Source organism: Silurus meridionalis, chromosome 20 (genome assembly GCF_014805685.1).
Source record: "Silurus meridionalis isolate SWU-2019-XX chromosome 20, ASM1480568v1, whole genome shotgun sequence".
Lineage (NCBI taxonomy): Eukaryota > Metazoa > Chordata > Actinopteri > Siluriformes > Siluridae > Silurus > Silurus meridionalis.
This window is the reverse complement of record NC_060903.1, coordinates 3,869,725-3,892,500: the sequence shown is the minus strand read 5'-3', so window position 1 is coordinate 3,892,500 and position 22,776 is coordinate 3,869,725. Positions and strand designations below refer to the sequence as shown.

General features: G+C 38.5%; 1 protein-coding gene across 4 annotated transcripts in view; it reads right to left on the bottom strand.

Moving 5' to 3' along the window:
* stk11 (serine/threonine kinase 11) overlaps positions 1–22,373 on the bottom strand; it is a 22,698-nt gene extending 325 nt beyond the window's left edge. Inside the window, exons 1-11 of one of the 4 annotated variants that reach the window (XR_006928826.1) lie at positions 21,751–22,373; positions 19,945–20,858; positions 14,149–14,232; positions 11,969–12,058; positions 11,728–11,860; positions 10,577–10,713; positions 10,009–10,136; positions 8,336–8,393; positions 5,181–5,377; positions 4,815–5,078; positions 1–458 (exon numbers count right to left, since the gene is read on the bottom strand). The exon at positions 1–458 is cut by the window's left edge and continues 325 nt beyond it. Coding sequence is in view for 1 of the 4 variants with exons in the window: in XM_046876637.1 (XP_046732593.1) it covers positions 4,867–5,078; positions 5,181–5,377; positions 8,336–8,393; positions 10,009–10,136; positions 10,577–10,713; positions 11,728–11,860; positions 11,969–12,058; positions 14,149–14,232; positions 19,945–20,228 (1,323 nt within the window). In the remaining 3 variants the exon portion in view is untranslated. Of the gene's footprint in view, positions 459–4,711; positions 5,079–5,180; positions 5,378–8,335; positions 8,394–10,008; positions 10,137–10,576; positions 10,714–11,727; positions 11,861–11,968; positions 12,059–14,148; positions 14,233–19,944; positions 20,859–21,750 lie in introns of those variants that run through there. The other 3 variants (XR_006928828.1, XR_006928827.1, XM_046876637.1) reach the window with 3 other exon arrangements.
* Between the last annotated feature and the right edge of the window lie 403 nt (positions 22,374–22,776).

The window sequence follows — 22,776 nt, the reverse complement described above, 5'->3', positions numbered from 1 at the left end:
TGGGGGTGGGGGAACGCCTTTGGGTTCCACAGCAAGAGATGGAGAAAGATATAAGATAAAGCAAGAGAGGGACAGCGAAGGAGAGAGAAAGAGAAAGTGTCATGAGTTCAGCAAAATGAATGGAAGAAGCCTCACGGAGAGACCAGGCGGGAGCGAGTTCAACAGAATTAATTTAAGAAAGCTTTAGAGAGACAGCGAGTGAGAAACAGAGTGAAAGGAAAATATTTGGGGTCGGTGGGTGGTGGTGGTGGTGGGGGGGGGGAGTTTCCTCCCTTATACAGCATCCCAAATTCAGTCAGTCGTTTCCAGGGAAAGACCTCGAAAAGTGTCATATAATCCACACTTCCTGCCATCTTTTCCGTTAGGGTTCATAGTCCATGGTGAAGTGTGTGTCAGCAACTGTGGTATGTTTTCATGGCTGAGAATCCAAAACAGAGGATGGGGGGAAAATAACAAACCTGTACACAGAGACAATTGATTAATGACACAGTTTGGGTCCTGACGTACAGCCGACACATTCATTCCTTGACAGGGTTTCTGCAGGTTTCACAAAGACCATTCAGAATGAAAATTACGACCTTTGTTGTTAGCAAATTGTCCCTAAAACTGTTTAAAAAAATTTTTTATTTCCTTTTTTCCCCCAAAGCCAAGTATCGCTGAACAGTTTCCTAAAGCTGAAATATAAGATCCTATTTTTTTTTTTTTTTTACATCTGTGGCACAATCTGAAAGAGAATCACTCCAAAAAAAACACAAAGCTGATTGGCTGTTGCATGTTGGGCTCATTTGTAGTTGTAATACAGCAAACCTTTTTGCACTAGCTAAAAAAAATAAAATTAAAAAAATGTAAAAAAGTTGACACTAGATTTTTTTTAAAGACCCTGCAGAAACCCTGTGGGATAATTCACCAGGACACTTACCAAAGGTTTAAAACACAATATTTTGTTATATAGCATTAAAAACACTGAAGTTATATTTAAAAGTTACACGTTCCTTCAGCATGGGGACGAAATTTCACAAACACACCAAAAAATAAATAAAAAAAAAAAAAAAAAAAACACAAATAAATGTGAATGACTTCTGGATTCTTTTTTCCCCCCTCTGTAACGTCACTGACCCAAAAAAAAAAAAAAAAAAAAGCTCTGGCATGGTGCAGCAGTTTTCATTGACACATTGGCTAATGACAAGGCATCTATCCAAGCAGTGGATCATGGGACAGATTTACATAAGCATTGAAGCCCATGATTAATCGTGGCTTAATAGACAGCGTGGTATGAAATTCGTGCATTTATTAAATTGTGATAAATGGCACTAAAACAATTATGCACTGGTTATTATAATTTCTTCAAATTATGAATAATGCAATAAAAACAACAAAAATAAATAAATAAAATAAAATTCATCCAGTGTTCATTTTTAGAATTTTTTTTTATATGCTGCTCGGAAAACTGCTCCAAACCGGTCACCTCGGTACGGTGCATCAACATGAAAGTGTTTTTAAACATTATATTTAGCCTCCCTTTTGAGAAGCAGGACTCATTGCGATAAATCCATGCCTTTGTCCTCTTTCTCTCACTCCCACTCCCAGCACTGTTTATCACCAAGTGAGGGGTCTGAGTCATCATCAGAAAACGTGTAAAGTGTTAATACTCTGCCTCTCTGCAGTGAGTGTGTGTGTGTGTGTGTGGCATCAGAACATCACCGTCATCCCCTCCATCCATCCCCCATCCTAAAGGAGGAACCCCGGGGAAAGACGGGAGGGGCGAGGCTGAATTGACAGATGGAAGGAGATATGACACAAAACAAAAGATGAGAATAAGAGGGAGGGATGGAGGGAAAAAGGAGGAGGGTGAAGTATGAAGAGAGGGAGTGAGTCATCACGACGCACTGCTGTAGCTTGTCAATGTGAGGGTCGGCATGACACACTCTGCTTCTCATTTAAGCCTGAGTGACACACACTCTCTCACAGACACACACAAACACACTCTCCAAACCTCCCCCCAATCGTTTTGGTTTTTTTTGGGCCATTTTGGGAATTTTTAATACCCCATATGCTTGCTTCAGCTCTCGCTCGTTTTGCTGGCTTATCAGTATACACAAGTATAGATGCAGAGGCATTCATGTTAGCTGCTCAATAGCAATAGGCTAGCTTTATGAGAAAGAACAGGCAGCGTGAACAGGCGAGTGCTCATTCACCACTTGCACACCAGCAAGCTGATGAGTTTTCTCACCTAATCTGAAAAGCCTTGTTAAAAATGAATCTAAGTTATTAAGGGTTGGGGGGTCCCTCAGACCACATAATCCTTTTTGGGCTGTTTAATCTGTGCTGTTGAGTATTTACAAATTTGTCCTACTAACCGCATTCATTTACTCACTTTTTCTTGCAATACCGTGCATTTCAGTCGATTCCACTAGATGGCGCACTCCACACGCTACCTAAAGCATCAGAGTCCTGAGTCCTACTTTAACAATGAATGGATTGAAGAAAAGTCAACACTGAGTGCAGAAGTTTTGCCGATACGGATTGAACAGTCAGATATATTTTTTTCCAAAAGGCTGTATATGTTTCACGTTTTAAAAATAATAAAATATCAGCCGCTATTTTTCCACCGAGCATGCGAACGACACTAGCAAGCAGTCGACGCAAGAAAGGGCAGTTACTCCTCCGAATTTGACAGCCAATTACCAAATCAGCGACTTATTTTTCCTGACAAACTTCTTTTTAAGAGTTAAGCACCAAATGTTCAGGGTGAACATCAAAGCACAAGACGGATCTCACTTAACAGGCGAAACCATGAGATTTGTCCTGAGAATTGACGCAACTAAAGGGACACTAGCGACGAGTCGTTGACGAACGATTCGTTAATTTCGAATAAGTCTTTAATGTGACTCAAAAGAACGAGTGATTCGTTAATTTCCTACCAACAACTCGGACTAAAAGAGTCAAGAGTTGAACTCAATTCTGTTTCCTGTACATAGTCCAACTTGTCTGGTCTTTTATCACGTGATTCCCATATACGCTATGCAGTGCACTACACAGGAAACAGAATGGTGTAGTTCATCTCATTAATCCTCTGGTTCGAGTTGTTACTGTTACAAAATTATGGGATTCACGTGACAGAAGATGAGAGGGGAAGCTACTCATGTTTATAATAATTTTTCTTATTGGCTGCATTGTCAGTTTTCATGTCAAAATTGGCGTATGTCGACGTGTTGGGGAAACTGCTTATTAAAAATGTAATATTTCTGATCAAAGGAACGTAACGATCTAAATGACAAAATAAATAAAAAAATGAGTTATTTTTGTTGAATGAGCTTCAAAGACCCGAGTCACTAAAATGACCATTCTTTGATGTGCTGGCAAAAAAACACTTTCACTGAAATTAAATCAGTTCTTTAGCTACTGGGTTTCAAAATTCTTCTTCTTTTGGCTTCTCCCATTAGGGGTCACCACAGCGGATCATCCGTCTCCATACCCCCCTGTCCTCTACATCTGCCTCTTTCAACCCAACCACCTGCATGTCTTCCCTCACCACATCCATAAACCTCCTCCTTGGCTTTCCTCTTTTCCTCCTTCCTGGTGGCTCCATCCTCAGCACTCTCTTAATTTATTAATAAAATAAAAAAATCTGCTACTGGCCTGAATGTCAAATTAAAAAAACCCAGGGTGGCCCTAAAGCCAAAAATCTTTTCCCACCCCTGCTATAATGGGCCCACCGGTGCATACACTGAGCTGCTAGAGTAAGAACCTCCCCCCTTTATTAATTTGTATTTTTATTATAGAGTGGAACCCCCTGTGTACGAGTGCCCTGTAGTACGAGAGGTTTCTTTGTAGGAGTAGAAGCATATTTCGGGAAGACGAGCATTTCTTTTGACACGTTTGGTTCCAGTCACACGTTCTGCTCGTCACCTCCGTCCCTACGCTTCATGCTCACTATGAATTATAAACTATATTTCACTATAAATTTTGCATCATGGGTACTGGAAAGAAGGCTGTTAAAAAGAATACCAATTGATCTAAAGAAAAGCACGAACGTGGTGAGATCTTTGTACTTACTGTTGAACTGGACATGCCATATTGCAGACAATTATAAAAAACAAAAAAAAAAGATTCATTTCTTTGTTTAGAATTTATTACTTTTTAAGTTTACTTTGTTACAAGTATATTTGTGTTAAATTAGGTATAAAACGTTTTTGTATTTTTTTTTAAGGGCTGAAATAAGCGATTGAATGAGGTCTGGGAACGGATTCCATCGCTTTTACATTCATTCTTATGGGAAAATTAACATGCAAGTACGAGCATATGGGAACACGAGCGGTTTTCAGGAACATATTAATCTCGTACACCGGAGTTCCACTGAACACCTTTTGTCTTTTGGGTTAACAAAAGCGCCCATTTTCCAGACTACCCTATAATCCGATTTCTTTCCTCTTCAATCTTATAGTAACCGTATTTAACTGTCAGATAAACAGAGTAATCCAGTGAGTTAATGGCAGCTGAGAAAATTGGCTAACCAACACCTCTAATGATCCTTTAAGTCATTTCAGACAATAGAAGCACTAATTCCTGATACTCCGCTAACTTTTTCAATTAAATGAAACTTTTAAATGGACGCATGCACATTAACTGCTTTGCATCTCACTTAAATTTCCTCTGCTGCAGCAGACGCTTCGGCGTGTTTATTACACAAACGAAAAAGCAAACGAACAAGCACAAAAATAATTTTTTATTCCGATGATTTTTTTTTTTTTTTTTTATAACCGATAAAACAAAATGATGCAGGTCAAAGTGCAATGTCCCCTTTCTGCGCTCACCTGTACAGAAAGAGAGAGAGGCAGGTGGGCGGGGCAGAGATGGAGGGGGTGGTCATTGCTGTTTGCAGGTAGAGAGTTTGCGGATCTTGCTGGCTGTGGACACGCCCTTGCGGGAGGGGTTGGATGAAGAGCTGGAGCGCCGATCCGATTTGGGTTTCAGTGCAGCCGGTTCCGTCCCGTTCACGCAAACCGGCTTCATTGCGGCGTGGCTCCGTTCGGCAGAGCACTCTTCTTCCACCTCCTCTTCTTCCTCTTCCACTTGACCTGTAGAAAATTAGCCAAGTAGGAATATGAGTCAGATAGTAGTAACCAATGACAAATAACTCAACTCAGACATTGTGCGTGTGTGTGCGCGCGCGCGTTTACCTGGCACTGTGAAATCCTGAGTATAGATGATCTCATCCTCACCGTCAAACATCTCGTCATCCTCTTCCTCCTCACCATAACCATGAAGATCCTCCAAGTAGGGCACCACTGTCATGCTCCTTGAAGTGTCCCGGGTCTCAGCGCTGGGTGGGATAGGCACGGGGTCTTCCGATGGTGGGTGTTTCTTCCTCACCCAACTAGATACAAACAAGAGAACTGATTAACACGAGGACCTTCCTGTATCCTGGGAAGGAAAATTGAAGGATTTTCAGATTTTTGTATGAAACAGTAATCAGCATTCCCAGGAGAAAGTCATTTGAGGTTCTCAACTCAACCCTTGATTACCTGCCTCATGTCTGCCTGCCTTTGACAAACATTATCCCTTCTTCTTAGTCTCCGAGTAGAAAAGAACAGTCCGTATTTGGACATGGTTCTGAAGGACAAAGTTGAGATGCTCTAACGAGGGCTGCAATCAGCATTCCTAAGCCTTAGGTGCCCCATTAGAGATTCTCAGTTCAGCCACTGATTATCTCACATACAGACAATTTGTTCGTACTGGAAGACTATGAGGAATGATTACTTTGGTCAAAGACTTCATTGGAAAAGACAGTTACACGTGCAGAATTTTGTTTTTGGCCAAATTCGAAACTATTGCTCACAAGTTTATGAGAACAAAGTCGTAGCAATAAGAGAATAAAATTGTATCCGCGCCGGCTGAAGCACTTACGTGAAGGTGTCTCTTTCTCTTGAGAAACAACATATCTTCTTTAAACAGAAAGGAGATGTAACCATCGATATCAGACACAAACTGGCTCTTTTGTGCAGTCTGAAATGGCGACTCAGTGGTCGACTCCAAAGATATCGGTGGGTACATCTGCGTGCTAATATAAGAGAAGACGAGTTTTACAAGAGAAAGATACACCGGTGCGCCTACGTCTTTATTCTCGTAATTTCCACTTAGTTCTCGTATTGCCACAACTTTCTCATAATCTTAGCGTTTTAGTGGCACGTTAAAAAGAATAAATAATGTGTGACCATATAGCTATTTGTTAAATAAAAAAAAAAAAAAAATAAAAAAAAAAAGAAATGCATACTGTGGTTTAATCCAACTTCATACATATTGACTGATTTCCCCAACATTAAAACAGACCTCTTAGAAATGTGTTAAAATAATTAGTAGCATTAAATAATTTGCCGTTTGTGACGTGTTCTTGATTATACATAGTTAAGACCTCACCATCCATTATTATTTTTTTTTATTAAAGTCAGCAGCAATTTCAGGCCTAAGACTTTTTTTCCCACTCCTTTTGTTCGTCTATCTCTATTTATTCTCTACCTCTTTCATACTGTTCATCTCTGTCCCCTAGCTCCTTCACTTACTCGCTCACTTCTGTTAAAAGATGTTTGAAGGTCAATCAGCACTGCAGAACATGAAGGCTGTTATTAACAATCATGGAAATCACAGCTCATAAACTCATTGGGAGCAGTGCGCTGAGCCGCCTTTTCTCCTCATTCTCCCTCATCAAACGCCTCATTTTCAGAACCTGACTCCTGTTTTCTCTCCCACTTTTTTATATTTTTCAACACCTACCTCATACTCCTTTGCTCCATCGCAATCCCACATTTCACCTATTTTCCAAACTTACATCTCCCCTCGTTTAATCTTGACCCATTTTCTTTATTCTGACACTCTCCCACTCTTCTCTTTTATTCTGAATAAAGCATTGCGTAAGAAACTCTCCTCCCCGGATTCTGCTTCGGCTCTCGTTCCTGCACAAAAATGAATGGCGTCACAGTAGGCCTGCTCTGCTCGCACGTAATCTAATCTCAAACAGTATTTTTCAGTCCTCTGCTAGTCTACCAGAATGCATGAACACACACCAGTCTACTTCAAACGGATCTTTACGAGTGTTTAAGTGCTCTTCAGGAATCAAATCAAAGTCGGCTCCTGAAACGCTAACGACAGGAAAAAAAAAAACAATAGATTCCTGTCCTCCGTAAATGACTGACTTGTAAATCAGTTTCTTCCAGAAAGACTTTTCTAGCACCTTCTTATGTGTTCCACAGTGCTGCAGACTTATGTTTAATGATTATTAAATCTATGTCTAATTCTGAGGTTTAAAACCCGATTGGTCAGAAAGGGTGAAAAGCAGCTTGAAAAAGATTCTTCAGGTCGCAGGTTAATATCAATGTGCTCATTTTAATAAATTAGTTTCTATAGCAACAGCTTGTTCAAAGGACCTGTAAGGCAGAAAATACACATATCTGCATAAAACTAGGATTAAAAATGTGCAGAAATGAATGTGCAGTAAGGAAATGTTTAGGGAAGGAGTCTCCAGTGTCAGTGATTTGTAGAATTTAGTCTCCTAAATGCACTTTCCTTGTTTAAAAAGTGTGCGTGTTGTGAAAGGTGTTATGAAACATGGGTCCTGCCATTTTGGTTATATTAGGGGTTCTTAATGTCTGATTTTACTTAGAACTATCCACCATCAACAAGTTAATAAACAGCCCATTAGGATAATGCTGAAAAAGAAAAAAAAAAAAGTGAAAATAAAGAAATTTGGAATAAATCCAACCGTTTCACTTTCCATGAGCCGTAACCCGACACAAGAACATCTTGGTGGCAGGGATTTCAATATTTAAAAACTTCTTAAATATTCTCTAAGTGTATATTCTGTTCTAATTAAATCCTGTAAATTAACGTTCGTTTTTCAGTGCATCGATGTTGCGCTGTACGATGTTGCGCTTGCTTCATTTACTATTCAAGATAAAAGCAGAAAGATTAATTTATAGATGCTGTGTATAATAAACCTATTATGTATTAAATAAAAAAAGTGAACCGATATAAAGGATTTACATTTAAAAACAATTGTGGAAAGTGTATTTCAAATGTCCCATAGAATTTTAATTGTTATGAATTATGAAAGCTAAACATAATATTTAGATATTATGTCTAGCTTTCATAATTCATAACAATTTGCTGAAAGACAGCAAGTTATTACACAGAAACTTTTAAATATCAACATTTAAAAAGTTCAATCAGTATGCATTCTAATTTCATAAAAATAAAAAAAAATGTTACATCTTGTAGATGTTTAAAATTTATTACAAGAAACTGATTCAGAAAACTCATTACATTTTTCGGATTGACTTACTTGTGTTGCCTAATTTGCTGTATTGAGAATCTCTTTACAGGATCGTATTCAAGCATTCCTGCATAAAAAAACAAAAACAAAAAGCAAGTGGAAAAAAAAAAAAAAAGAGTGAGAGAATTTCACATACCAACTTTACATGCAAGAGGAATGTAATAAATGCAGACTGATTCATTAGATGAATGATGAGCCTCTGCAGCGAGTGACCAGCCTCAAGGGCAGAAGTCAGAGCTTTCCACAAATGCATAGTGGGTGGGTATGTGAATGTTAGACAGTAACAAGTGATGACACAATGAACAGAGGAAAAGAAAGAAAACACTGGACAGAGCTGCCCTAAATTAAAAAAGGTCAGAACATGTAAAAGTAGACTGTGTTTGCTACCAAAATATAACTACTGATGTGAGGGAGGTACAAAAAACAAAGACAGAGAGAGAGAGAAATATTATATATAAAATGTGAAATATGAATATATATGAAGAGACAGGTGGAGAGAGAGAGAGATATGGAGAGACAGACACACACACACACACACACACAGAAGAGCAGACAGTGATCGAGAGAGAAACAGTGAGAAATCAAAAAGAGGGGGTAAAGGACATCAAGACGACACTTTTCTATAGAACTGTGAGAAAAATCTGTTTAGAGTTAACACACAGAACAATTAAAACGGGGGATAAAAATGTAAAAGAGACAAATGGATGAATGTTATAGAGTATGACTGAGAAACGGCAGCATTTATAAGCGATGCCCTTTTCAAAGTTGAAATCATTTCATATATGAGCATCCAATCGGACGTGATTCCAGATTCCAGTATTGAAACTCCCTCTCCTCAGAGCCAAACATCAGCCAGAAATGAAAACATACCTTGGGAATTCATACAGGCTCACTTATGACTCAGAGAGGAAGAAAAAAAAAATACTCATTCAGATGTGAGGCCAGAGCGCCATCTACTGTCCAAATCAATGAACTGCAGCACATAAAGCAACGCTGCCTAGAAGGGGTCAGTACGGCCTGTAACATCCCTCTGAACAATGCCAGAGAAGTATTTTGTAAATGTAATTTTAAATAAATGTTTCTGATATTATATCTGTATTTTATAATAAAAAGGTTCACTTTCAAACTAAAATTTCTCTTAGTTATTAATAGAGGACGAGGCCCCGATAGTTGATTTCTGGAACACAAAAGTTCATACAGAGAGTTTTTCTAACTTCCGGTCGGCTGTCATTATGAAGAGCGTCCTCTAGAGGCGAATCGGTGATACCACGAGCAGCAGGGAGAGTGCTATATAATATATTTAAAATAATTAATTGAGTATTATTTAATAATTCATTATATAAAAATATATGTAAAAAAAGAAAAAGGGCTGTAACGACTCCTCGAATAACAATTCCATTACAAAAATTATTTTAGTCCATTTAACTAAACACTGAGCACTGCGTTTCCCACGGACCATTATTACTGACGCACCACATAGCATTAGGAGGCTATAAAAAATAAAATACACTGAAATCACAATAAAACCGTTCTTCACTACGACCCATGTGATTTTCTGTTACAGACCGACCGGTCCCCTATTAAAGAAAGAAAAAAAATGTGTCCCTCAGAGAAGAACTTTAAGGACCCCTGCTTTAAAGCCTCCTCACTGCGACAAAAAGGCTCAAAAATCAACACTATACCTTTTAACAGGTCTGTAAGCAGCGGCCCACACTCCTCTGGAATAGTGTAATCTCCCTTTCCAATGTTCTCGAAAAGTTTGTAGATGTTATCCCCCTCAAACGGATACAGGCTTGTTGTTATGTTGTATCTGTAAAGAGGAAAAAAAAAAAAAAAAAAGTATAAAACAATTGGTGCTACAGACTCATCTAAGTGGACCGTATTCTTTATGTGTAAATCTTTATATTAGATTTATTTATATTTAGATTGTCGACCATTCGTTAAAAAACAAGTCACCTATTTGATAATCTCTACACAGCACTGCTGAATTATTGAAACTGGATGGTTATTCGAGTTGTTTTTGTACAGGCTTCACACGAGTGTTCGAGTGCATGTGGGTAAGTGCATGTAAAGCCAACACAATTCTTACTTCACACACCGAATGCTCATAATGATGATGCGGTTATATTAGAATTAGCAGATTTTTGTGTCGTGTCTTTGCAGTAATACAATGTCATGTTCATCTAGGGTTAATAACAGTTCCTGACTATCAATAGCAGCTGCCTGACCCTGTGTGTTTACGTCACTCACAGTGTGACCCCCGCAGACCAGATGTCCACTTTAAACCCTGAAAAGGTGTCCAAGCCATTGGCGATCTCGGGCGGCTGAAAAGCAGGCGAGCCTTGACTTGTTCGACACGTGTCGTCCTCCGCAAATGGGTGGAGAGCCTAGAGCGGGAGGTCAGAGATCACACATAAGCATGCATTCAGCTTCGAGATGTAACAAATGCAAATGTCTCGATGTCAATGACGCAGTAGCAAATGCTTAGATGGAAATGACTCATCCTAGCGTTAAGGAATTTCAAAGGGGTTTTGGGAGTGTAGACTGCAATTAGCAGTAAATGTACACTCTGCTGGTCACACACACACACGTTTGGTCAAATGTCAGCTCTTAAGCTTCTGGGGCTGTAACCATCATTTGGCTCGGTGACTCAAAGGTCACACTTGTTAGTGACTCTCATATGTATATGACGCAACTCACGGTGTAAATTTAGTGGGTTAAAAAGATGCTCGAGTAATAGGGGTTTGGACAATTTATTTAAATAACAGTGGCGGTTGCATTTATTTGGTCACAGAACAAACCTAGGTGTCCTCTGAAGACCTTCTCTTTTTATATTTAAGAATAACAACCACCACTTTGCCCTTCATGATTAACCTTGTGAAAATAAAGAATTTTACATCATGTTTAACTGAAGTTTCACTGGCAAAGTAACCCAAAATAACAGTCTATTTTTGGGACGTAACCGCTGCACAATGCGGCGTCTCACTTTAACTGTAGCCACACACACACACACACACACACACACACACCCCGCACGCAGCTCCTCTTCCGGACAATGTTAAACCGATCTCTAATTGACCTTCTATACAGATAATATAGATAGGAAGCTGGACTAGTCTTCAGATATAAGCTAGAACTGGTACTAGCACTGTGAAGGTTAAAACTTATACACTGCACTGTTTTTTTTTTTTTTAATTCCCCCAAAAAATTTGCACTGGTGAGCAGGTTAACTGAGGAGGACATTAAGTGCAACACCATTTGAAGATTCATAAGCGAATATATCGCACACTTTATGCATATTAAACCCTACAAGCCGTTTCCACTCACTGAAATGTGCTGTTCGTGGTTCCAAGCATTTCCACCTGCTTTTATTATTAAAAATAAAGCAAACAGTTTCTCACCTCGGCTACACCCAAGTCAGAGATCTTTAAAGCGCCGTCTGTGGTCAGCAGCAAATTCCCTGGTTTAATGTCTTTGTGAACGATTCCTTGGCTGTGCAAATATTCAAGGCCGTCCAAAAGTTGGCAAAAGTACCTGGGAGGGGGAGGGGGTTACATGAACGTGTCAGACGAATGGCGAGACACTAACATTGTCCTGAAACAATGGTTAGCTGAATTATCTGGAAGAAACGGGGATTCTCACCCGTGAGCTTGAAATACTGGAAACCTTTTCTGAGGAACACTATCCAACATTTCCTGCATGCCGCAAACGCAGTACTCCATTACCATATACGTACGGGAACGGTCAAGGAAAAAAAACATTTGAACTGGGAAAAAAATTAATAAAATAATAATAATAATTGTGCATCATATTAGAACATCAAATATTTTCCGCTCACACTGCTACATCATGACATGTCACATTCTGTATGAGGTTTTGAGGTAAGAATTGGACAAGGCGTCTGCCGCCTCCTTCAAGTTAGCGCCTGGATAAAAATAACCCACTGCTGGTCATAAGAGTTATAAATTACAGGCCTTTTACTTAATCATCAACTAATTAGATTTAAGTAAATGCACGTTTCAGCGAGTTCTCCGGCAGTAAAAGGCTATTACTGTCTGAAACCGCAGATCCCTCTGTTTCACTCTGGAAGGTACGACATCCTGAAATTGTGCAAGGGATCTGACTGCGTATTAAACGTGCTGTAATAAAGTCCTGAGTGGTTTATTACTTTTTAATTGTGTAGCTATTCAAGAACATGGCAACTAATCCACCTGATTAAAAAATAAAACTAATTCACTGCACAGCTGATTTTAAATGCCTTTTTAATTTACTACAATATCAACGTGCACAAAAAAAAACCATTTTTTCATTTAAACACAACTCCGATTCCAGTGGTGTAATTAATTTCTGTACTTAAGTAGCTTTTTCATGTGTCTGTATTTTACTGAATTATTTCTATTTGGAGAGACTTTAACTTCACTACATTTCAAAGTCAAATATATGATTTTTTACTTAACATTTTGCAAAATCAGTCGTTCCTTTTGATTTTTTGGATTGCTGCTTGGTGGTATCTATTTAGCACGAACATAAATCTCAGCAACAGCAAGCAGAACATTTAGAGAGGAATAAATGATGGAAGGAACTCCTGACTCGAACTTGCCACAACATCCCTGGACTTTTTTTGCACAAATATTTTTTAATAGTTAAAACGGTTTTAAGTTCATGATTATTTAAATTGAAAATCAGTGTTTGGCTAATTAATAGCATTCTATTAATAGATCGGAGAGTAAACAGAAACAGTTGATTGAGCAAAAAGTATTGTGATAAAAATGACAATAGGAACATTATAGCCATTGTCAAATCCCAGCAACACTTAGCTGCCTTTAACCCACAACCTTTTAACTGTATAAATGAGATAATTGTAAGATGGTATAAATAAGGACGTCTGCTAAATGCCGTAAATCAGGCTTGCTGCAGGTTTTACAAAGTCAGATTTAAGATAAAAAAATAAAACAATAATAAACAAATTAACCAAGCCCTAAATACATTTTTTTTAAGTCAAGTATGGTTAAACTTGCACTTCGCGATAGCTAAAATAAAATCTGTATTTACATTTGTGGTACAATCCTAAAAAGAGATTTGTGCCAGGAACAAAAAGCTGATTGTAGTTGTAATACAGTGAATTAGAGCTGGACAAGCGAAAGAAGAAGTACAACACCACGTAGAAAAACAAAAACAAAAAAACATTCTAAAGTGCTGCGTGAGCATTTTAATAAACAAAAGCGTTGGTGCTACATGGACATCAGAAAATAAAGACTTTTAAGACCCCACAAAAACCCTGGGGAAAAAAAAAAAAAAACGCAAAGAAAATGTAGGTATTTTTAAACCCTGTAATGCACGAGTGACACGTGAACACAGATGATTGGTGTATTTGTCTAAACAAAATTACTGCACATGTAGCACATGTGTAAATTATAAAGCTATGTTTTTTTTTTTTATCCTATTTAATTTGTTTTCTTGAAATAATTTCAGCAATGGGTTTTTTATGCAAAATCAATCAAATGAGATACAGCAGCAAACATCTCTGCTTAGGGATGAGATCAAACATATTAATACACAAACACAGCGCATGCATTACCCAACACCAAACATCATTTCTAGAACATTCAATAAGCCCATTTTGCACCATGCTGCAAGCTATTAATCAACTTCAACACCACAAACGAGTGCTTTTTATACCGCCGGCAAGATTTTGTGTGAATATGAGAGAAGCAACACCACTAGTGAGAGCAACGTGTGCAACAGTGATGAACACATTCACGTCAGCAAAAAATTTACCGGAAAAAAAAAATAATAATAATAAACAATACACAAAAGGATATATTTTCTGCTTCTCTTCATTGTACAACACATCCACCAACTGGATCACATTTTTATGCTGTAGTCTTCGTAGCAGCTGAATTTCCCTGAAACACACAAAAAAAAAATGTTGAAATCTCAGAAACTTGCATAGAAGCTGGAGATACAAAGAAAATCTTGATCTGGTTCCTCTCAAGGTTTCTTCCTTATGCCATCTCGGGGAGTTTTTCCTTGCCGCCGTCGCCACCGCCTCGTTCATCAGGGACAAACTTACACTTCTAAAGAACATATTTATTTTTAATCACCACATTCTGTGTAAAGTTGCTTTGAGACAATGTTCGTTGTTTAACGTGCTATATAAATAAAAATTAATTAAAAAGCTCGATTTGCAAGTACAAAAAAAAAAAACAATTAAAATGCTCTTTCACATTTTTATGCCATTAGTCTAAATGTCCAGAGAACCAATCTTATGTATGCATGCATATAATGAATGAAAAGAATATTGCTAGGATTTTTCTCACGAACAGCAATGCGATGCACTTTAAATCAATGGTTGTTATACAACATAAATTCAATCGGATGCTTCAATGCTTAAAATCTTTGATGGACATCAGATAATTTAATTCTGGATATACCAATTATATACACTTTATGAAATAATTGAAACACCGGACTTTGTCGGCAATATCAAGTCGCCCGGTCTTTGTCCCTTCGGTCATATACAATAAAAGTACACACCAGAAGAACGTCTTGTATGCGACAGAACAAAAAGTTTCCTTTGCTTGAACCAAGAGATTCAAACCTGTTCCAGCTCAACAATGCCCCTGTATACAAAGCCAGCTCCATGAAGAAATAGTTCAAATGATTCGGTGTTCAAGAATTTGAATGTCCTTCTACAGAGCTCTTTGGGAAGAACTGGAACGCTGACTACACCCCAGGCCTCCTTTCCCTGCATCAGTACCTGTACTAACTGTACGAACACCCTTATAGTTAAAGAAGAACAAATCTCCACAAAATCTAGTGGAACATCTTCCCAAAAGAGTGGAGGTTATTACAACAGCAAAGACCTGTTTGTTTCCTAAATCCAATTTAATCAGAAAATGCTGATTCATTTGTATAAAGAGAATTTCTGATCAGTTTAATTCAGATTACTTGTTCACATCAATGCCAATATTAATCAACACTTGCAATCTCAAGATGTTAAATTTCAGAACAGGTATAAACAGTTACACAAGATCAAATATATGGTTTTTATGGGGCATTTCACAACCATTTGAACACCAATGAAACATGACACACTGACAAATTGAAAGACGACACAAAATAAAAGCTAAGAGCTTGAGCCATGACCAGCTTTAACACTCCCTGACAAAGTAATTACCAACATCTTTCCTCAATTCGTTTTTTACCGGAAAGAGCAAGTACTGACTCAAAAAGCTCCCATTTACTGTAAAGTGTTGGTAAAGAGGAAGGGGATGGACATCATTGAACGTCACAGTTGCACTTTTTGAACAAAGACTGATGAAAACCAAACAGAAAGGAAATGATTCAATACATCTTTATTTCCTCAACACGGTCACCTGGAGGATCGTAAACGGGTCACACGACTACATTTATATTCCAGTTGAGTTGATACGATTTTCAAAATACTGTTCATTTGGTTTCTGGTGAGAAAAAGATGTAATCGATTGTATTCTGCTACTGAATTCAAAGACTTTCAGTGACATTTAGATTTCAGCCACGTGAAAGAAAAAGCCAGGTTTAATCGCACACAATGAGCGGTGTATACAAATGAAGCGAACAATAATCCACACACGGATCAAAGCTGAAGCGATACTGTGGTTTTACAGTAACATTTAAAATTGTTAACACGAGGTAAAGTTCATGAGTGCGCCACTGATTCTGTCTTTGCAATTATATTAAGCGCCACTCTTCTGGTAAGGATTTCCACTTGATTTTAGAGAAAGGTGGAGTGAGATCAGTCATCAATGTTGGCCAAGAAGACCGGGGGTTCCAATTAATCCCTAAAGTGTTCCGTGGGGGTGTTAGAGTTCTTCTCCTTTAACTCGAACACCACTCAAATCTCTAATAAACTCGGTCTTCATAGAGCTTGCTTTATAATAAAACATTGTCATACTGGAACAGATTTGGTCCTTTCAGTTAAATTAAAGGGAAAATTTATTCCAACATATAAAGAACATCCTATACAATTGGTGCTTCCAATTTAGTGGCAACAGTTTGAGGAAGAACTACAAGAAGTGCAATGGTCTGGTGTTCACAGAAGCATCTAGCCAGAAGAAAACAAAAGACTACATGTTACTAGGGCTGGAACGATTCCTTGAGTATCTCCAGTAATTCGAATACAAAAATGCTTTGTTGACCATTTATCTACACACGGAGCACTGTTATCCCATGGAAAATTATTACTGATGCACCACCCGCTAAACTCGGGAGCGCTCCGGACATGTAAACACTATTTTTTTGCCAACCGGGCAGAGTCACCCTCTCTGTAGTTCCACAAGGTTTTACACATTGAAAATGAAAATGGGCTACAATTAATAGAACCAATCGCATGGTATCAAATCGAGCCTCCAATCCCTGGAGAGAACTTTGTCTAACAATCAGCTCTGGAGATGAAGGAACAAGACAGATGAAGCAGAGGAGCGTCGTTCATACACCAACAGCTTTAAACTTCAACATGGTTTTCGGAGAATGCACCAGAAATGTTGGATGTTTATGAGGGAAAAAAGTAATGCATGATGCAAAATAATCCTAATTAGGCAAAAAAAAAAAAAAAAAAGTGTGGCGGAAACGGGCTTCCATACAACACAGAATGAAAAACGGATGAACGAGGAGAAAACGGCGAGGGGGTGAGGAAAAGATTCAGGCCAAAGAACACAACAGAAAGTTTCCAGGTTTAAGATCAATTCAAACAAATATATAAAATAATAAAAAAAATCTGTACAGTGCATTTACCCTTTATAAAGTCATTTGAAAATGATTGTTATATTTTCTTTTTTTCCCCTCAACAACAAGTAAATTTTTTCTTATTTAGTAATTTTGTATTTAGTATTTCTCTTTGCTAAGAGAAAAAGTAATACTTATCATATTACTTGACTAATCAATGAAATAATTGGTAGAATACTTGATAGCTGAACCCTACATGTAACTAGCAAACGTAACTTCTCAAATACCTTTTTTTTTAATACCATCTTGGATTTTTGACACTCAGGAGCTTCAAGGCCAAAATTTCATTCTTTCATAAATAAGTAATATTTTGCACAGTGATCTGTTCAGCATATACTCTCACATAACTCTCTGTAACTCTACTTCAATATAAAACTAGACATTTCTGCTTTAAACCTGTAACTGTTCTTGAGTTGTTATGGAAACCAACCTTATGAGGACATTAACATTATTCTGTAGCTTTAGTTCACACTACTGACTTGTTTCCAAATGGGAAAAAAATAGCCACGAAGAGCAGGGTGGTGGTGCAAACTCACAAAACACACACAAAACAGGAACGTTATGGGTCTATCAGCAAAGTCCAATCAATAAAACATCTATCAGAAATGTGTCAAGCAGTAAACATTGAAAAAGAGCGCTCTTTATAACATCATGTAGAAGTTTAAAGCATTAAACAGTCCAATCTATAGTAACTGTACGCATGTTCGACGACAACATAGAAATACGACAAAACATGACAAGGCGTGTTGTTCGAGGAAAAATAACCAACAACTTTATGTCCAGACATGAGAGGGAGTTACTGTGACCACCTCGAAGTCTATTATCTAATAATGGATTCTATTATACTTTTTATCCATTTACAATTGCTCTGAAACGTGCGGTCACGTGTATTACAGAAGCTAAACAAACATACGCACGATAAATCAGAGCTGCTCTCACGCCTGGCTTTATTACTCTCCACTTATCTCTACATTGTTCGTGTGTATATTTGAAAATTGGTCCGTAGTCATTATATATTATATATAAAGTGACGATATGGCGTAAAGTGCTCATGTTGACGTTTCGAAGTTATTTCTAAATAAATTGTGGTTTTTTTTTTTTTTAAACTCTTTCCAAGCCGGGCTCTAGACTACTAACCTCGGCCCTGTTCGACTCCACCTCAACATTCCTCCAACGCCACCATGAGAACAGGGGCTGTTATGCAATACCAGAGCCTGTGTGCATGCACCAGTCAGGGCACGCTGCCGCTGGAAAGCAGGAATGCTAATTGTTGCTGTGAATGGGAAGGCTACTATGGCATCCCAGCAATCCATATAAGGCTAGATCTTTATTTTGGCTTCTCTGTCCTCACTGTGCAACATTTTCACCTGGATTGGATCAATGAACTTTTACAGCTATTAATAAATACAGGCAATTTACAGCAAATCGTTACGCGGATATACTTAAGATCGTACACAATATACACGTGAACTCTTCTAATCACTGGTGATAATCCATCTCGTGCTACACTAAAGTATTCTGATGTAGGTCTAAACCCTCAACGCTATTTAAAGAAGCACCCGGGGCTCCACGCTGCAGCATTTTAATTAAACCTCATGCTGTGATTAAACTCGGAAAAACTCCACTCTAAATGAATTAGGGGATAAAAAGTTTTTGGCTAAGACCTTTAGGAAATTGAATCGGTGAGCAGGCCAGGAAGGAATTTGCCAGTTTATGGTGTAAACAAGTAAATGGAAAAAATTTCTGAAGCCTCTGTTGGATGCCGCATTGTCAGAAGATATAAAGGGAAAGAGTCATTTTTTTGTAAGCGTGAAGAAAAACTCCAGCGTAGTCCAGCTGAATCTTTACCTGCTACATCTGTGGCTTGTTTTCACCACCACAGACCCCTAAAAAACACCTTTATGCTTAAACAAGAATTTATACCTTCCTCTTTCTAAACTAAAGATTCTGAAGCCGAATAGATACGACACAACCTTCAGGAACGATTACTCTCGTGTCTAATACAGGACTGTTGATGTTTGTGCAGGAGTTTAAAGATTTGCATGATATAGTCACATATTTTGATTCATATCCAGGCACCCTAGGGGGATTTCATAATACATGTTCCAAAGCACTGTATGAGAAACAATTTGTTTTATATTATCTATTTATTTTTTACACCCGGACCATTCAGGTCACAAATTTGCTGGCAAATGAGAAAAATATTAAGTTTTGGCAAAAAACAATGGTGAAGGAAGAGGAAATAAAAAACAGATTTACAACATGTTAAAACCGATGTAACTAAGAACAACATGGCTATTTTCGAGACATTCGCTGGTACACGACGTGACGTACCCACAACGTCTAACTTTTATATAAAAAATAAATTATACAAAATTAAAATAAAATAGCAACCGCCCCACTAGCAAAAGTTTTGTTTTGGGTTTGGCAATAATTAAATGTTTTTTTTGTTTTTTTTAAGCTTTGAAGCTTCCGCTATTGATTCCCATTTACTGCTGCTGAAGGTTAAAGCAATCATTTTAATACAGCGTTTTAGACACTGGAGTCCAAAACGCTAAACGAGAGGACATCTGTAACCAGACAGTGCGATACCTGTGAAGGGTTCGGTTGCTATTCGTACGAGTCGAACCTGATGAAATTGCTTGATGAGGATGAAAATAATGGAGACACACGTTTGGTTCACTTTGCAGCCTGCTACGCTTCTCCAGCGACCGAGAGTTACAACTTGAGTGCTGAAACATGATTTTTTTTTTCTCGCCGTCATCAAGAACTTTACTGCAGCAACATGAGCCAGAGAAAAAGAGGAAGAAAGAGAGAGAGAAAAAGCACATCAAATACAATCAACAGCTTACTTTTTCACATTGGCCTCTCCATTAGGGATTCTCCTCAGCTTCTTCTTCTTGAGGATCTTCACAGCTCGCCGACACAGAGTCTCAGAGTCCAGCATCTCCTTCACCTTGCCGTAAGATCCCTCCCCCAGCAGGTCTCCCATCAGGTACTTCCCAATGAGCTTGGCGCGCTTGCGCCGCGGCTGGTAGATCACCTCGGTGGAGTCGATGCGGTGGATGAAAGCGTCCATGGACATGAGCTCGTTCTCGGTCAGGAAGCCCGCGTTCTGAAGCTCCCCGACACTCATCTTTTCTTGCAACCTTCCTTTCCCTTTTCCTCGCTCACGCCCTAAGAGCTACAAGGAGATGTGGTCTGTATCTCCAATTCTGATTGGCTGGGAAGTTGAGAAACCTTTTAGAACAGCATTTGAAAGAACTGACACTTGATTGCAACAAAGCTGCTGCTTTTATGAAGGCTCAGGTAAAACAACGATGTAAACATGAGTAGAACTAGTGCAAGGGTAACCAAGAATGGGTATGAGGAAAAAGGTCCAGTGCAAAAAACAAAACAAAAAAAAAGCTCAAAACAAACAAAAAAAAGCAGATAGTCAGACTTCACCGAGCACTGGCCTTTCGAGTTCAGTATACGCTGTCCAATCAGAGGCCGGCGCTAGCCTACATTTGGAATGACTGGACACCTATTCATCTCTGACAACATGTCCAGTACAAAGCAACTTAGTTCAGAAATCGTGAAGAAACCCGTCTTGGGGACTCACTAAGGTTTTTCCTGCTGGACAACAACATCCACTAGGGCATGAGGTCCATCCTGGAGTGATGCATTTTCACACTGATATCCAGAATGAAGATCCAGATTATCTTGCTACGATGGATTTTTCCCCTCACAGCACTCCAAATCTCATCCAACGAAGACGAGAAACCTGCAAATATGGAAAAATCCTAATCAGTAATGAAAAGCAAAATTGGACACAGCCGTCATGAATAGCGCCGTTTATTCCTTTTCAAATAACGGCAACTCAAAAAAGTGTAATACTTTATGATATCATTTCTACAGTCACACCTCATTCATATAGACTTGATCTACAGAAATAAAGAAAGTGTGTGTGTGTGTGTGGTTGTTTAAGAGGAAACCTATAGATCTTAATATGATGCTTTAAGGTGATGAAAGTTCTGGTTTCTCGGCAACACGACAAGCCGTTTGTGTTCATTTCTTTAAAGTCTTAACTTTGAAATAAAGAAATTCAAGGTCAACTTTCTAAAAGAATTAACAGGATATAACTTGCCTCCTGTTTGTCCCAAATCAACAAATGTACAGCTAAACGGATAAAAGTACACCTTCTTATACTCGAAACGCTGTTTTTCATCACAAAGCGATCAGATGAATGGGGAAAATGGTCACATAATTAAAGAATAAAATGATTTTTATGATTATTTTCTAGAAATCTGTAAACTTGAAAACAACTTGTTAGGCACAAGCAGGTAACATTAACAGCAGGTTAGTCAAATAAGCTGATTAGACATGGTCATGCTTTTATGGGGAAACTAAATAAAATAAAATCAATTCTAAAAAATAAAAAGGGAAATTACACAGTTAAATAAATGTGAAAAGTAATTGAATCCTTTAGGTTTAAACTTGACTGGGACTCAACAGCTACAGCAACATTTCCTTCAAACATTCAGAAATATTATTACTCTCACAATTATTATTTTGCTGTCCAAGACATTTCCAAGACCAATTTTATCTGCAGGCCCTCATTTAAGTGGACGTTCAAACTCATTTACACATGTTTAGCATGTCGCCTCTGTACCTACCGATTTGTTGTGAAGCCAAGGTAACTGGTAGCTCAATAACCCGAAACCAACCTACAAAATCGGGTTAAAATATCCACCAAACCCAAAACTCACTCCCAAACCCATTTCAGTAAGTTTCGGCTAGTCTGGTCCCCTAGCTAGCTAAGGGTTTACTAACATCCACACACGGCTAAGCTAATCAGCTAACCGCTAGTCGAGCAGTCAATGCAGCACAGAGACGTCCCGAGAAACCGCAAAACGAACCGCAAGCAAACGTCTCACCTCGGGCCGTGAAACGAACAAGTGCAAATATCAAATCTATTCCCCGAACCGGCTCGTTTTCCCCCCGCTATGTGCTGTCACCGCAGTCCTATACCTCTCTCCTCTGCTCCTAATGCTGCAGCTGCTCCAAGGTAGCCGCCATCTTGTTTACCTCCCGCCGGCCCTCTCAGTGCGCAGCTAAATGCCAAGCTGCGTCAGTGCGCTAGCGTTCAGTCCTAATCACACTTTTCCCCCTGCAGCTCACACGTCGCTTAATGCTTTACACTTTCATTTACACTCATTCTACTTCTCACACTTCCACGTTTTCGATTTCCTTTTCTGTACACTTCTATCTACACGCTACACCCACTTTACGTCTGACACTCCCATTAACACCTACTGCACGATACACTTCCTCCTGAAACTTCCCAGACGTGTCACATTTCATTTTATATTTACAATTCCTTGTTTATTGTCACGTTTACTTACATAATTTACACTCATATGTTCACTTTCTATTTATATTTCTGTTTATACTTTCTCTGTCACATTTCTTTAACATTTACACTTCAATGTACACTTCCTTTACATTTCCTTTTACATTTACACTTCTGTCTACACTACTGTCTACACTTCCGTCTACACTTCCTTTACATTTACACTCCCGTCTACACTTCCTTTACATCTCCTTTTACATTTACACTTCCGTCTACACTTCTGTCTACACTTCCTTTACATTTACACTCACATGTACACTTCCTTTACATTTCCTTTACATTTACACTC